Source organism: Arvicola amphibius, chromosome 2 (genome assembly GCF_903992535.2).
Source record: "Arvicola amphibius chromosome 2, mArvAmp1.2, whole genome shotgun sequence".
In the NCBI taxonomy this organism is placed as follows: domain Eukaryota; kingdom Metazoa; phylum Chordata; class Mammalia; order Rodentia; family Cricetidae; genus Arvicola; species Arvicola amphibius.
The window spans coordinates 139465197-139482428 of record NC_052048.2 but is presented as its reverse complement, the minus strand read 5'-3'; the positions used below and the strand labels follow the sequence as shown (position 1 = coordinate 139482428).

Sequence of the window (17232 nt, the reverse complement as noted above, 5' to 3'; positions counted from 1 at the left end):
CCATAAGCAAGTCCCTAATTAAAATGCTTTTTTTAAAAAAAATAAGAGTTGTGTTGGCTATGGTGTCTCTCCACAGGATTAGAACAGTGACTAGGCATCAGGCTACATTGTAAACAAAGTCCAGGAGGTGGGGAGATGCTAATTTTAAGAAGTACAGCACCAGGAAGACAGAGCTATTTTCAAGTTACACACAGTATAAATACGGCTTATTGCCCAGCCTGCTCTCCTTGCTTGATGGGACTCAGTGTCAAAGTGCCCTGCCACAGCTCAGCTTCCCTCACGGCAAAGAGCTCTCAGAGCTTGCAAACCTCCTCCCACTTTTTGGGACAATGTCAACAAACCTTTGGTTGAAATGTAAAAATAAGAAGGAATTTTTTCCCCCCCAAAAATTTTAGGAACCAGGGCTCTGTGACTTGAAGTGTCTCCTTCAACACTGGGTTGGGATTGATTTCAGGACACCCTCCCTCTCCAGGATACCAAAGCTACAGCTATGAATGAAATGATGTTATATTTGTGTATAACCTATATACATTATGCTGTAATGTTTTAAATAATTTCTAGATCACTCCTAATGCTCAGCTGGATGTAAATGCTGTAAGATGGTTGTATGCATTGCTTATGGAATAATGACAAAATGATCATTAGGGGTTGGGGATGTAGCTCAGTGGTAAAGTGCTTGCCTAGCATGCTCAGGCCCTGGATTCAATTTCCAGTGCTACAAAATAAAAAAAACAATTCTCTAGATTTTGTGGTTTACCCTTTAATCCCAGCATTGAGGCTAACATGGGTCACACAGTGGACCCTGTCTCAAAAACAACAAGTGAGCAAATAAATAAGTAAAAGTCTGTGCATGTTTAGTATGGACACACTTTTTCCTCTCAGAATTTTCAATCTGAGGTTGGTTTACCTCATGGACACCGAACACAGGATACAGATATTGGATAGATGATTGTACACTTGTTAAATCAGTCATAGCTGTTCATTTGCTTGTTTATTACCAAGGACCATGCATTAGTCAACAAATGTATATTCTTGCTTATATACTGCATATTTCTCATACAGTTAGTCCAGAAATGTTATCATTTAAAAGTTAGTCATTTTTAAGTCTAGTGGCGGTGGCACATGCCTTTAATCCCAGCACCTGGGAGGCAGAGGCAGGCGGATCTCTGTGAGTTCGAGACCAGCCTGGTCTACAAGAGCTAGTTTCAGGACAGGCTCCAAAGCTACAGAGAAACCCTGTCTCGAAAAACCAAAAAAAAAGTCATTTTTTTCACTGTCATTTAGACAAAGCATCAACCTACAGAATGGGAAAAGATTTTTTTAACCAGTTATACATCTGATAGAGAGCCAATATCCAAAATACATAAAGAACTTTAAAAAAAACTAGATATCAAGGAAACAAACCAATAAAAAATAGAGTACAGATCTAAACAGAGAATCCTCAAAAGAATAAACTCAAATTGCTGAGAAACACTTAAAGAAATGGTCAACATCATCAGGGAAATGAAATCAAAGTACTTTGAAATTCCATTTTATATCTGTCAGAATGGCTAAGATCAATAACCCAAGTGACAGCTCATGCTATTGAGGATGTGGAGTACAGGGAACACTCATGAATAAATGGAACCATCATCCCTACGTTCTAGCATCTTTCGTACAGAAAGGTACTCTGTCAACCACCAAAAGAGAAATGCAAAAACCAACTCAGTCACAGACCCTTTGATCTACAGTAGTGTTCTGCCTGCAAGATATGCTAGGGCAGTGGAGGCACAGAGCTTGTGGGAGTAGCCAACCAATGTCTGATTTGGCTTAAGGCCCACTCCATAAGATAGAATCCATACCTGACACTGCTTGGGTGACCAATAACCAGAGACAAGATAGCCTAGGGTAAAACAAAATACTACTGTTCTAAAAACAAAACAACAACAACAAAATACAGCCATAAAACGACTCCTATGACATCCTGGCATACACATAGATCAGTGCCTCTTTCAGCCATCATCAGAGAAGCTTCTTCCTGCAGCAGATGGGAACAAATACAGAGACCACAGCAGACAGTGTGCAGAGAGTCAGAGACCTTGAAACACTCAGCCCTAAACAGGATGTCTTTATCAAATCTTTTCCCTCAGGGCTCAGGGAACCCTTCGGAAGAGGAGGCAGAAAGAGCGTTAAGTGCCAGGGGATGGAGCACACCAAGAAAACAAGGCCCTCTAAAACCAACATAATCAAAGCTCCAATGAACTCCCAGAGACTGAAACAGCAAGCACAGGACCTGCATGGGTCTGTTCCAGGTCCTCTGCATACATAATATATTATGGCTTCCAGTTCAGTGTTTTTATGGACTCCTGAAGTATGCACATGGGTGGGTCTCGGATTCTTGTGTCTTCTCCTGGGCTCATTTCCTTCTGTTGGTTTGTTTTCTTCAGTGTGTTAGTTTTTGTTTTATCTTATTTTTATTTTATTAGATTACATTTTATTTTATTATTATCCCTTAGAATTCAGTTTTTGTTCTAATGAGAGACAGAAGGGGAATGGATCCAGATGGACAGAAGAGGAACTGGGAGAAGCAGAGGATGGGGAAACTGTAATCAGGATATATTATAGGAGGAAAAAACCTATTTTCAATAAAAGGCGAAGAAAAGCCAGTCAATTTTTCTATTTGTAGTTGCTTCATATTTCTAATTTTAATGATTTTCATTTTTAAAAGGGCTTGTGCAACTTCCAGAGAAAACCATCTTTGCGTGGAAGTGTAGCACCCACAGGTGGTGAGAGATGCCACCAGCTATCCAAGGACCAGCTAGCTGTGGCAAGCTCATCTTGCAGCCTACCTATGGCATCTTAACCTGAGCCTCTGCACATTAACTACTGTCACACTTTTTAGAATAGAGGAAATATTTTCTTTCCCATGTAACATAGCACATTTGAAATTATATACAGTTTTTCTACAAACCAAGTGGCTTTCATTTAATCCTTTCAGGCTTGTTTCCTTTCACGGCAGCAAAATGGTGTTCACAGTTTTTCAGTGTTTGGCTGAGATAGACTGTGGGGAGATTTCCAGCATGTCAAGGGTCAAGTTTCATGGACTATTAGTGACTTCTTAGTGCTGGGATGCCTGTTCAGGAAGTGGGATCACGATCATGTCCTAAAATGTCATCCTGAACCCCTGCCTGGTCTTAGTCCTATAATTGCTAGTGCATGGTGACCTGCCCAGAATACTGGCTGGCTCTATCCAGGGAAGAGAGAGACCCAGTGGTGTGCCAGCCGAGGGGCTCAAGATCCTGTTCAGCTGTTTTTAAGATTAAACATCTTGATGACAGTCCTTCCAGTCCTTCCTTCCTTCTTTCCTTCCTTCTTTCTTTCCTTCTTTCTTTCCTTCCTTCCTTCCTTCCTTCCTTCCTTCCTTCCTTCCTCTCTCCCTCTCCCTCCCTCCCTCCTTTCTTTCTTTTCCCCTTCCTTCTCTTCCTCCTCCTTCTTTTTCTTCTCCCTCCTCCTTCGTTGTTGAGCTAGATGCCTCTCTTTGTCACCTGGGTGGCCACAAACCCTTTGTTATGCGATCCCCTGCTTTAGCCTCCTAACTGTCCAGAGCCACCAGAGCTAGCTCTACTGAAATCTTAACTATGCAGCTTATCTTAGAGTGTGGACTGCTTTGTGGGAAGCATCTTCTTCACTATCTGACAGGAGGCAAATCTGCTTTTTCTTCAAAAATCTGGGAAATGTTGAAATATGTATCTATGTTAAAACTATATAAACCCTACCCAAGCGAAGCTGCAAGGCACAGTCATGGTGGGTGGACTGCGGCAGAGAATGACTTGCTAGTTTATTCAAAGTTATTCAGTTTTCTGGGTGAGCTGTCCTGGAGCCCCGAGCCGTTCAGAGTGTCCCTGCTTATCTGCCTTTCTTTTTCCTTCATTTCTTTTGAAATAATAGTTGATAACTGAGGTCCTAAGACCAAAGTCACAGTTATCATGGCATTGGTATATGTTAAGCTCATACAGCCAACTCCCAAGAAGTCTCAGTCTCTTGTGGTTGACTTTCTGTGCCTCTTCATAGCAAACTGAGCCAGAACTTGCTCACCAGAGCATGGGCTATACCTTTAATCTGATATATCCCCATGGATGGACAGAAATCAACGCCAATACTCATTTTTCCTTGGAGGGACAGTGTAGGTTTGTTTGCAAGGTGCTAAGACTGCACAGCCAGAAACCATTCTATCCCTGGCATCCAACAGAGTTCAGCAACCAAGCTTCCCTTTCCTGGCAATTACCACTTCCTTTTTAGTGCACTTCCAAGAAGTGTGAGCCAAGTTCCGGGCAGGAGCAGAGAGGCTCTGTACCCTGTTTGTCTTTTTAGCAACAGCAAATTAGCTAAGTCAAAGCTCCCCTCTTCCTTTGCAGATCCTCTTTAATGCTGTGCAGCTGGGTGTGCCTGGGGAGCATTTTATTGTTAAAACTAGAGCCACATGGAAAAGTACATTAAAATGAGTTGTGGCCTGCGATATCCACAAAGATGAAATGGTTTCTTCTCTGATTTTAAACGTGTCCACATTTAGAGCAAGGGTGGGGGGATGAAGGAAAGGGTTCTTCAGAGACCTACCCATTTGGCAGGTCTGCAAATCCATCAGGGTGGAATATGCATCACCCCCACACTAGAGGTGTGCTGAGCACTGAGTCAGCTTCTCTCCTCCCATTTCCAAAAGTATACACACCATCTCATGGCTTATGCTGTGGGTTACCCTGAGCCCATACTGAGTGCATGTGGATGGCTGCTGGCTTATATGCGCGCTCTGGACCTTGGTTTGCAAAGGTGGAATTCTCTTTGGATGAAGGGGTGTGGGCTGCAGAGTCCCTTGTGGGAGTTGTAAAGCAGCCTTATCTTGTCATCAGTCTGGCCTTTCTGGGATTTGGCCTCTGTTGGGAAAAATAAAAATCAACCAGGATTGAGGGTAAAAGCCTATTCCCAGCACAGGTGACCTATGACTCTAAGGCAGCCAGGATTTTCCAGTGGGAATTCCAACAGTAGGCAGACTGTTTTCTCTTGGGCTTGATTAAACAACAATAGTTAATAGCAGAGATAAAATTTAGGTTTATAACTAAATGCAAACTGTTAAGTACGGGAACATTGTATGAATTTTAATAAACACTGAAAAGTGGTGTTAAAATGGTAGATCTTGAAACATCACTACAGGTTCAGTTATGAACATTTTCCATTATTACGAGATCAACCCGCAGGGCCACAGCCACCGTTCCAGGGGTCTGGGTCACTCTGAGGATTCTCTGGACACGATCTGAAATAGGTGGCTTTACTTTTCTTCCTTGTACGTTTTTCAATATGACAAAGTATTTTTTATGTCATGGGACAATATTTTAGATACGGGAAGACCAAGGCGGTTCAACACTTTCCAATCGCTCCCGGATTTTCAGCTGGCTGGAAGGCAGGTTTGTGGCTAGCTCTTGTCTTTCCCATTCCCTCCCCTTTCTCCCCTTTCACTCACTTGAGATTGCTTTCTTTGTTCATGCTACTGCTTCAGTATTGCTCCTAAGTTAGGATAATTAAGGACAATGCATTCTGCTTACCATCATTCAATGGGGAGGAAATGCCAGGGAGTTTAGCACTCTAATTGCTGCTTATATGGACTTCCTTTGTTCTAAGTGGGTTGTTTGTGGCAGAGGAAATGCTACTTCCAGCTTCAAGGAGCTTAGGAAGTGGAGGAACATTTATGTGCGGTGAGATGCATAGCTCTTAACTGTGTAATTTGGTGATCCTGGCATGTTTAGATGCACAGACATACATGTAAGCAAAACACCCATACAGATAACACAATGAACTAACTAACTACAAATTAAAATAAAAATGTTTTGATGAAGTTGCTGGGCTTGGTGGTGCATACCTTTAATCCCAGCAGGAGGCAGATCAGTGGAGTTCAAGTTCAGCCTGATCTATAGAGTTCCAGGACAGCCAGAGCTACACAGAAAAACCCTGTCTTAAAAAAAAAAAAAGTGACGTCAAATCTGTTTTCTTTGGTTTTACAGGCTCTTTAGATGTAGCCCTGCATCCATTCTGACAAGAAAAGTGGAGGCCTGGCTTCCCCAGACTGTGCCATGCCAGAGCAGGTCATTAGCAGACCCCACCTGTACTGTACACTCCTGGGACCAGTCTTCTCTGAGGTTAACACCGATGAAAAATAAACACACACAAGCAGTCCTGGCCAGCACACATGAAATACTGTCAGTTTTTTCAGTTAAGGGCAAAAAATGTCTTCTTTGTGTTGAAAATGTACATAGCTACTTCAAGAAGCTCAAACCAGCCTGACCATATAGCATAGCAGCCATACTGGCCTCTGACCGTCAGTGGTCCCTGAACACAGGCTTAGTTACCAGTGAAGGGGTCTAAGGGTGGAGTGGGTCCTGCCTAAGCTAATGGCCTTCCAGGACAGAAGGTGGTGTAGCTTAGGGTTAACTCCAGCAATTAATCGCTGCCTGTTTTCATTGCATGGACAGAGCCTCACAGTGAAGCAGACATTGCTGCCATTGCACGAAGAGAAAACGAGTGTGGAAAAGCTTAAGGCCATTAACCTCCTCCCAGACTCCTCTGAAAAGAAAGGCTTTCACTACTTTACCTCCAACATCCAGAAAACTCGAGATTTTTTCTCTTCTAAATAAGATTTATTTCTAATATAAAATAGTTTTTAACATGTAAACACTTAATTTAGAACCATGTAAATAAACTTCTTAAAGGCAGTTTGCTAGTATCTAAGAGACTATTTGACAAGTCAATTCCAGGAATTTATCCCAAAATATGATTTGTAGATACTATTAAATATTTTGAAGCCTAATGTGTCTGCCTACAAAGAAAGATCTTGAGGGAAGCAGAAGACTCTCCGAATAACTGTGTGTTTGCACCTACTAATCCTACTTGTTTTGGCTCTATACAGAACTCAGAATACCATCAGTGCTAACTGCACTTTGTTCAAGATTTTGATCTCAACTCCAGCCCTCAGACATCCCTGTCCCACGGCTTCTGTAGTGATGTCACAGCCATGAGCAACAACCCTAAAGCACTGGTTTCTTCCTAGAGAGGACATGGACAAGTCCATGGAGCACATACTAAGAACTTGGCAGAGACAGGTGTCCCAGGCCAGTGGGTCTGTAATCCTGTCTCTGACTAAACCCTGAGGCCCCTTCTGATGGATGACAGTTTAGAATCGTCAGTCCCTTCGCAACACTGTGGTAGGATCCTTCAAACACTGATTCATTTCATTACTGTAAAATATTCCTTATGAAAAAATAGAATTTTCCCACTTTCAAAATTATTTTTATTAAGCTATATATATGTTTTTCAGCTCTCTCTCCCTTCCTCACCCACCTTCCCTTTTTCCCTCTCCCAATGATTCCCAGGCTCCCGGAAATTTACTCAGGAGATCTTGACTTTTTTCTACTTCTCATGTAGATAGATCCATGTAGTCTCTCTATGGGTCCTCTTGGTTGTCTAGGTTCTCTGGGACTGTGATTTGTAGTCTGGTTTTTCTTTGCTTTATGTCCAAGAAGCCTTCATGGGTGAGTACACATTAGATTTGGTCTTTCTTCTGGTCCTGAGTTACCTCACTCAATATGATGGAAGACTCTAGATTTACGTACCACCTTTTGTCAGCGTATCCAACGCTGTTACTGGTTCCCTAAGCTGAGATCCCACAATGACCTGGGGCTCTGAAGTCCCCACATTACTTTCTCTGCAATGCCATCTTACCTTATTTCCTCTGTGTTTGGCCCAACAGAAACAGCACTGACATGACCTGTGTGCCACCTCCATCCTGCCTTGCCAGTCAGTGGTGCTGCCCAGCTCTCCTGTGCACATACATTGTAGCCATTGTTCTCCAATGTGTGTTTAACTGGCTTCTACTGAGGGATGCACGTTTTAACACACAGGGGTATGCCCTATGCTTTCTGGATGCCCAATACTCAGTACAGGATCTTATAAAAAGACTGATACTCAATAAATACATCCAATGAAAGATCCCAGTGCTGTGTGAAATGGGCTACCCTGCTTGGGAAACACCCACTTTGAGCAAGTTATTCAAGCCTTTTTAATGTGGTGTTAATAATGTTGTGTCTCATCAAGTGTTAACTAAGAACAAATTATGCAATGACCGAGAATGTTGTACTAAACACATAAATGCACTGTGACCATTACAGATCACCTGCATTTGACTCTTTCCTTCCAGTTAAGAACAGCGTTGTTTGGGAACCTAGCAACAGTTATACCTAGCAGTAGTTATATAAAATAGAGTAAACCCTATATCTTTGTCTTCTTTCCTCTTCTAAGCACTTTGAGAAGCAAGAAGAGGTTAAAAGCAGTCACAAAGCTGGGGGTGTGGCTCAGCAGCAGGATGCATGCCCAGCCTGCTTGAGGCCGTAGCACAGGGAAGCAGAAGAGAGCAAAGCTCAAGATTCTCAGGCAACAGAGGTTCTACTAGTCTATCACACACTGGAGAGGAAGATAGGACAAAGCAGGACGTGACAAACAGGCAGACAGATCTGAGGTCAGGAAAAGGTCTCTAGTGGTCCCAAACACAGATAGAGGGACAGAGGCTGGGTCTTCTCTTCTGGTTCCATGGAAATGCTTTTATGACTAATCAAGTCCAGCTTCTCCACGGGAAGATTTGGGGGAATGTCTCTTAGGCTCCAGATAGTTCCTCCTCTTCCTCTTCTTTTTTATTGATTGATTGATTTTTATTTCATGTGCATTGGTGTTTTGCCTGCCTGTATGTCTGTGTGAGGGTGTTGGATCCCCTGGAAGTTGAGTTATAGACAACTGTGAGCAGCCATGTGGGTGCTGGGAATTGAACACGGGACCTCTGCCAGTGCTCTTAACTGCTGAGCCATCCCTCCGCCCCGACAGTCCACTGTTCAAGGCAGGGCTCATATGTTTGTAATAGACAGCGACCAACATCTGCTCTCGTGCTCCGCCATCATCAGAGGGTAAGCGTCTTCCCTGTAGTCCCTGCACTCCTATGACCTACGACACTCTTGTGAGCTGCTGCTGTGTGTTCCTCTGGTCACTCTATTAATTGTGACTACTGTATACTTTAGGTCTCTTCATAGATTCAGTCACAGCTAGGATGCCATGAGCTAAGAATAGATCAGAGAACTCAGACTCTGCAAGGACACGATGATGAGGTGGCTGCATCGTAGCTGTTCATGAACACCAACACTACTGAGCTGGCCAGGGGAGGCCATCACTTTCACCAGTGATTTGTTTGTTCATGAACACAAACACTACTGAGCTGGCCAGGGGAGGCCATCACTTTCACCAGTGATTTGTTTGTGACTCTGACTATGTAAGCACCAGTCCTCTGCACTCAGCTCACCCTCAGACAAAACCTTAAACTAAACTGGTAACGTCTTCAGCTATGACAAGCTGTGTGAGCAGCCAGCGCGGTAGAAGAGGAGTTGCCATGGTGAGGACGAGCTGCTGTTCCAGTGCCTTTACTTGCCTTGTGTTTTAAGTCTGGCAGAATCAAGTTAAATTTCTGTGATGGCTGTGTGGCTGGGTAGCTGGGTGGCTGTGTGGCTGGGTGGCTGTGTGGCTGGGTGGCTGGGTGGCTGTGTGGCTGTGTGGCTGGGTGGCTGTGTGGCTGGGTGGCTGTGTGGCTGGGTAGCTGGATGGCTGTGTGGCTGTGTGGCTGTGTGGCTGTGTGGCTGGATGGCTGTGTGGCTGGATGGCTGTGTGGCTGGGTGGCTGTGTGGCTGTGTGGCTGGGTGGCTGTGTGGCTGTGTGGCTGGATGGCTGTGCGGCTGGATAGCTGGATAGCTGGATGGCTGTGTGGCTGGGTAGCTGGATGGCTGTGTGGCTGTGTGGCTGGATAGCTGGATGGCTATGTGGCTGGGTGGCTGTGTGGCTGCATGGCTGAAGGTCTAATAAGAAATTTTAAGCAGCTGGGCATGGGAGTGCACACCTGTGATCTCAATATTTGGGAGGTTGAGGCAAAGAGGATCAGGAGTTTAAGGTCAGCTTAAAACATAGTGACCTGAGGATGGCTTTGGCTACATAAGAGCTGTCTAAACAACCCCTTACAACGTCCTAAAGATAATACACAGCAATTGTGTAATCTCCGAGGCAAGGCAATCTCTTTTAACAAGGTCAGCGAAAGACAATGTGAGAACGGTTCCACAGAACAGCTTCTTCTTTCATTGCCTTTCAACACCATGGCTGTGAGACCTCTGCAGTGTAAAGGTAAGCAGACAGAAAACCCAGTCTGCTTTGTACATTGCGGTTGCTAATTTAATCATCTGAGACCTCTGAGCCATTTCCTTGTGTCATCCTGGCAAGGTTTCTCATGATTAACAACAGTGCCCTATGTTGAGATGCCATTTCACAGCTCTTCTAGAACTTTCTGTATGGAGGTTCTTATGCCTTTCTCGAGTGCTATACACTTTCAAAACAGGGAGTTTCAATTTGCACATAACTCATACGTCAATCAAGAGAAAACAAAAAGTTGGCCAATGGCTGTCGAGATGGTTCAGCAGCACTGGCTGTCTAACCTTATGACCCAAGTTCAGTACCCTGGGACTCAAGGAGTAGCAAGAACGACTTCTGAAAGTTGTCTTTAAGAAGTTGGCCAATGGCTGGAGAGATGGCTCAGTGGTTAAGAGCATTACCACCTGCTCTTCCAGAGGTCCTGAGTTCAATTCCCAGCAACCACATGGTGGCTCACAACCATCTTATGAGGGTCTAGTGCCCTCTTCTGGCTAGCTGTACATATAATAAATAAATATAAATATTAAAAAAAGAAGGAAGTTGGCCAATGCCTTTCAGCAGGTACATAGACAATAAGTCCAAATGCAGAACTTCCAGACTCCAATATCAATCAAATAAACATCATTAATTACAGGAAGAATATCCCAGGAACAAGCTGGGTATGGTAGCATACATTTATAATCCCAGCATTTTAGAGGTGAAGACAGGAGGATCATGAGTTCAAGGCTAGCCTCGGCTATATAGCAAAGTTGAGTTCAGTGGTAGGCAACAAAAAGTCCTGACTCGAATGAGCAACAACATTTTAAAGATGTCAATGTAATACTGGTTCCTATGGGTGGGCATAACAGAACAACCCCATTCTCTGCAAAGGCAGACATGAGGGGATGTGTGAAGTGACACACAAGTACTTCCCCACTGCACATGGGTAGCAGTTGCTGTCCCTGTGGGCTGATGTTAGAACGGAGCACAGAATCGCACAGAAAGAACACAGTCAATGATGAGTAAACATGAACGTGAGCTGTCTTCCCCTTAGAAATTATATTCTGATACTGCCACTTCTAAAGGACAGGGATGGGAGTTACTCTGACACTTTGATTTCAGAGAAGTGAATTGTGATCCTCTTGATATTTCCCTATCTCTATGATTTCAGGTTGTGCCTGTGAGTCAAGTCCTGTATAGCAGAGGTGTTCCCTCTTGATGAGACATGCCACGTCTGCCTGTTCATGTGGTGGCAGATTGTCTGGGAGACTGCAAAGCAAACATCAATGCCCAAAGCACCTAGAAAACATTTGGAGAAGGCAGCTCCAGGCTGTTAGAAGGCACAGCTTAAAAATACTTATAAAACGAAATGTTCTACAAGGTGGCCACTACTTCCAGTCCAGGAACAGGCCTTGAGTACGGACGCGGGAAAGGTGGATTTAGGAGGCAGCGCTGTGGGCTGTTATTTATAACCCGGCAATGAAAGTAGCTAGAACCACATGAGCCGGGCAGAAAGGTCATCTCCCTAACTGCAGGTAAACAACACTCCGAACAGTGAGAAACACCCACAGTTCAGAGCTGTGCAGGCCAGGGGGTTTAAGGAACCGTTTCCCCTGCTGAATTTTGATGTTTATGTGGAATGTTCTTCAAGCAGCAAATAACTTAACAGTGATCCTGACAGATGAAAATGATACATCTTTCCCAGGACATAAATTAATTCTTTTGGTGGGAAATTGCTAAAATATGGACAGGGTGTTATAAAAATTTCTTTATGACTGCAGGAAAAGAAATGATTCCATTTCTCTTCCACACATTCTTACATGAAAAATAATAAACTCTCACTTCAAGCTGTCCTGCTATACACGGGGCTCAAGGTGCCTGCTACTAATTGGGGCAGTCCTGTTTATCTGGTGTGGGCCATGAGTCAGTCTGCATTACCTCAAGTATGAAACACATTCTGCTGGAGAACTGTTTTGCCCCCACAATTCATATTCCATATGAATAAATACTAGTAGAGAACCACAGGGGAGAGCACCCAGCACTCACAGATTTGCATGGTAAACACTAAGCAAAGACTCTGGAAGCCAGTGTCACAAAAACAGAGTGTAGGAGGATCCTGAGGTCACACTCCCTATGACCTGAATCATCCCAACAATGCTGGAGACTAAGTCTTTAAAACACTTTGCAAGCTAGAACACTTTGGGACTTGCTTAAGGTAATAAACATTTCTGAAGAAAGAACTCAGAGGAAATTCAGGTTCCTTGCTTACTACACCTTTCCTGTATCCAAAGTGCTTAATTCTGGATAACCTAAGAATATCCATCCATTAGAGATGAAAGTGGCCATTAAGACTGGGAACTCTCCAGATCTTTCTTTGGAGTATAATCATGATATAAGCCTCACAATAAGGCTCTCCTTAACTTTGTTGAACCAAACATCTCCCAGACACTGGAGGCCCTTTTACCCCAATATATGTGTAAATTAACTAACTAATTAACTAATTAATAATTAAAGTGTGAAGTGCATTTTGAGGAGTACAAACTCTGACTACCTCCCTTGATAGGAGACAGAGAAAGGGGATGTGGGCCTGCACATTCTCAGTCAAGGAAGTGATGCTGAAGAGATGCTGCTGCCATCCCAAATGGCTTATCTTTTCTCTTAGAACTGACCAGAATCTCTAACAAGAACCACGTTTCCTAGGCTCTGCCACCACCTCAGCTTCCTCCTCAGTCTGGCAGTGTGGCCCACTGTGGGACACACAGGCTCTCCCACATGATACTGTGGTACAGTGGGACACACTTCCTTCCCTGTTTCCCAGTAACACTCCTTCCTTCCCACAATGCCTTACTGACTTCACTCTCTGTTCACGAGCCTCTTCTTCCAGGGCAAGCTGGCTCTGGAGGTGCTCATGTCACTGAGTTCTAGATGACACGATTTCATATAACAACACTGTACTTACTCATGGTCTTCTTAGATTAGTGATAGTCCATATTGCTACAATGGGAGAGGAGACAAGCTGCCCCTGCTTCTCAGTTAGGACTAAAAATGACCTTCCCAGTCTCCACTCCCTTCTTTACACCCCTGCCTGGAACTGAAGCACGTGATCACCTCAGGGATTGGAGTGCCCTCTGGGATGCTCTTAGTGGGTGTAGAAGGATGGTCTGGGGAGCAAATGAACTTGGAAAAGATGCACTAGGGAACTCAATTGTCAGGGACCCAAGTTCATCATCCTACAGTCTGCTTTATGCAGGCATTGAGTTGATATGTTGAGCTTCAGCTTTGACCCTATTCCAGTGTCTAATCATCACCACACTTTGGAAGATGCCAGCAGCTTCTATCAGGTGAAGGACCGAGACAGGGTCTGCTCACTTCCATAGCTCAGTGTCTGACATGAAGAAGGAGTATGTTTTTGTTCCTTATTATGAAAAATGTCAAGGATAAGCAAAAACAGGGAGATAGGTATAAGGAATGTCCCAGCGCCCCACTGTGTACGGGTGAACTGGCATGGTGCCTTACCCTTAGTCAAAAAACTGAGCAGATGAACCATGATTGCTAGCTCGCACACAACGGTAAGGTCTTAAAGCCACCACCATAGACATGCACACACTCCGTACGGACAGTGCAAGGATCAGCCGTGGGGCTGAGTCCCCAGCTGGGGGCCTTACCTGTTGGAGTGCTGCTGCGGAATGAAGAGGAGGGAGTGATGGGCGGGGTCACAGGGGGCGTAAGGCTTCCGCTGCTATGACGTGGTGGAGTGGACACATTTCCTCGAGACACGGAGCTGGACAGGGTCAGTGAAAGCTTCGGCTGAATCTTCTTCTTCAGCGACTCCTGTTCTCGGCGCGCAGCATCTGTCATGAATCTGAAATGACAGTTGCAGGTGATCAGCCAAGGCCTTAGAAGTGACAGTGGAGTTTGACACGTGCCCTGCCCTGGGGAGGACACTTGGTAGCAGGTTGGCTCCATTTGAAGTCTCACGAAAGCCTGCACTTCCTATGCAGCGAACACCTGCCTAGTTTGAAGTCTCACGAAAGCCCGCACTTCCTATGCAGTGAAGCACCTTCCTAGCTTGAAGTCTCACGAAAGCCCGCACTTCCTATGCAGTGAAGCACCTGCCTAGCTTGAAGTCTCACGAAAGCCCGCACTTCCTATGCAGTGAAGCACCTGCCTAGCTTGAAGTCTCACGAAAGCCCGCACTTCCTATGCAGTGAAGCGCCTGCCTAGCTTGAAGTCTCACGAAAGCCCGCACTTCCTATGCAGTGAAGCGCCTGCCTAGCTTGGTGCTTTTCAGTTTCCTCCAAATGAGGCCCATATTTCTGCCAGGAAACCCTGATACAGATCTGCACCCAACTTAATGTCTTCCCTTTCAAGAGCTTCTCTCTCGGGGGTTCTCCCTCCCCCTACCCCCGGAAGAAGCCCACCCATTCATAAGTGTCTGGCCATTCCTGAGTTAGGAGCTTCCGTCCTATGGCATTAGTGCTCAAACCACTGACTGATGCTTAACAGGCATGGTCTCATCTATATCTGCGCCCTTGAATCATTCATTTCTCTAGATTTCCATATTGTTTTTTGGAGTTGAAATGCTTCTGGTTTCTTGGGGTCTGAGCACACTGCCAAGCTCTGCTAGGACGGCTGTGCTCAGCAGCTCAAGCAGAGTCGAGGGGTGCGGGGGGCAGGATAAAGAGGAAGGTCACCCCATCCTGCCCATGGGCCTGCCCAAGTTCTGTTTTTCTTACTCAGGAAGGAGACCTTATGCCCTGCTCGCCTCATCTGGACATTTCCAGGTATTCTCCCAATGTCTACTCTCATATTCCTGTATAATCTAATGTTTCCTAAGTCTATGTAACGTGAGACACCAGACAGTTTGGAAATGGTAGTCTTTACCTAAAGACCAAACACTTTCTGTATTAGTGGCAGGTAGACGTTGTCAGCTGCATTTCTGGACACTGTCATGATGAACACAGTGGCTAGAGACTATGAAAGCATTCAGGTAATGACAGACACTGTGTCTGCCTGGGCTGTGAGGTGGGCACTCCTGTGCCTCCCAAGTCTTCCCCAGCAGTTGCGGTCTGAGCAGCTCAATACGACGCGTTGTAAACTGTCAAGTACTTCGTCATGGCACCTCACCAAATCCACTTCACATTCTGCTTACAAAATTATCGAGTGTTTTTCTTCTCTATGCTATGAAATTTTGGAAGTTAACAGATGGTTCTTAGAGTCAATTAAACATCAAACAAAACAATATTAATGCTGTCCCAGCATCTTTAAATTCCTACTTTTATATTTGAAACAAAGATGGCTCATTCCTCATCACACATGGTGGTGCACACCTTGAATCTCTGGAGGCAGAGGTAGGTGGACCTCTGTGAGTGTAAGATGTGCCTGGTCTACAAAGTGAGTTCCAGGACAGCCAGGGCTGTTACACAGAGAAACCCTGTCTCGATAAACCAAAAGAGATGGCCTGTTCCTTAAATGATTCCTGCCAACAAGATCCAGATATGCAAAGTGACTTTTCTATGTTGAGCTGTACAGAAACAGATTTGAGCTCTAAGATGCTAGAGGGGTTTACGACAGTGATTGAGCAAGGAACCTCAGGGCAATGAGGACCGTTTGCACCCAGGAGCCCAAACCAGTTTTATTCTCAGGGGAAAATTTGGTTCCTCAGCTCTTCAACTGCTTTCCTCCCCTCCTCCAAACCTCTACTCCAACTGTAGATGCTCAGAAGGAAAAAAAGGCAATGAGCTGTGGCTTCCTTTTATTATGTCAAGTAGAACCACTAACTGGCACAGTGCTAAGTATCTCAAAATGGGGTATTCTGTGTGCCAGGGAGTGGACAAAACCACAATCTAACCATTGGCTTCTTCCAGGAAGACCATTGTCCTTAGTGGTGGTGGATTCACATGGTAAGATAAACATGAGGTAATTTTATTGGGCAGAAAAAAAGTGTACAACTTGTACTTTAGTTTAAGAGTGTGGTATGTGGAGTCAGAAGCCCAGGGTTAAAACTCTGCTGGGCTACTTGGTGGACTTGGGGCAAAGTGACAAATCTCCCAAACCTTAGCCTGGTCTCTGTAGAACGAGACTACAAGTTGATAGCTCTCAGCTGATGAGACTGAGACCAGAAGATTTAAAGTTGTGAAATTTAGAATATTTGCCATAATAGCAGCTGAACATCTCCAATAGAGAAGTCTGATGTTTAGAGCATTTAGAGTTAGGGATATCGCCTGTAATGACAGCAGGTAAAGTCACACATCTTTTATAATTGTTTAACTGGCAACCAGCTAAGTTGACAGTCCACACTCTTGAGAGAGAACTATGAGCCTTGTCCTACATCACCATCTGTCTATATTCACAGGAGTCTGGGATTCCGTGGGGCTTTGTAACCAGGCATCCTTGTGAGACAGTAGGTGGCCGTGTCTGGACTGTGGGTGGGCCTCCAGTGGCAGTCAACCTATCGGTGCTGTCTAATCTGCAGCAGACTTGATAGTGGACCACAGCCACTGCAGAGGTCTTGGTGAAGACTGACTGTGGCAACCTGCCTGTCATATTGCAAGTGACTCAAAAGTAAAAACTGTTATTCTACAAAGTACCATAGTGGTGGTGTGTCTTAGTACTTGCTCAGCCTTACTTCAATGACAAATTCTTTGAGTTGGTTCTAAAAGGACCTGGGTAAGCAGAAATTCTACCCACAGAATGATGGAGTGGGCCTGGAGAGTGCATATTGTGTCAGACAGAAAACTGGCCAAAATGTTGGGGTCCCTAGAGGACAGGCCTTTGCACCACTTGATCTGTTCTGCAACTCTTGTGGTTGGTTTGTTCGGAAAACAAGAGCAAAAACAAGAACAAAAACAATCTGTTGTTTTCAGCAGTGTTTCTAAAGATGTTGCACCCCTACAGTGATGAGCTCTTGCTTTTGCTGGCTCGGCCTCCCCTGCTGAGGGGCTATATATACTGTGTGAGAAAGTGGAATAAAGGGCTTGTCTGCAGAACTGAAGTTGT

At 44.7% G+C, this 17232-nt stretch overlaps 1 protein-coding gene across 1 annotated transcript in view; it reads right to left on the bottom strand.

Moving 5' to 3' along the window:
* Positions 1 to 17232, bottom strand: part of Jazf1 (JAZF zinc finger 1) — a 321042-nt gene that overhangs the window by 35761 nt on the left and 268049 nt on the right. The window contains exon 3 of the mRNA XM_038319197.1: positions 13899 to 14095. Within this exon, the coding sequence (XP_038175125.1) occupies positions 13899 to 14095 (197 nt within the window). The remainder of the gene's footprint in view (positions 1 to 13898; positions 14096 to 17232) is intronic.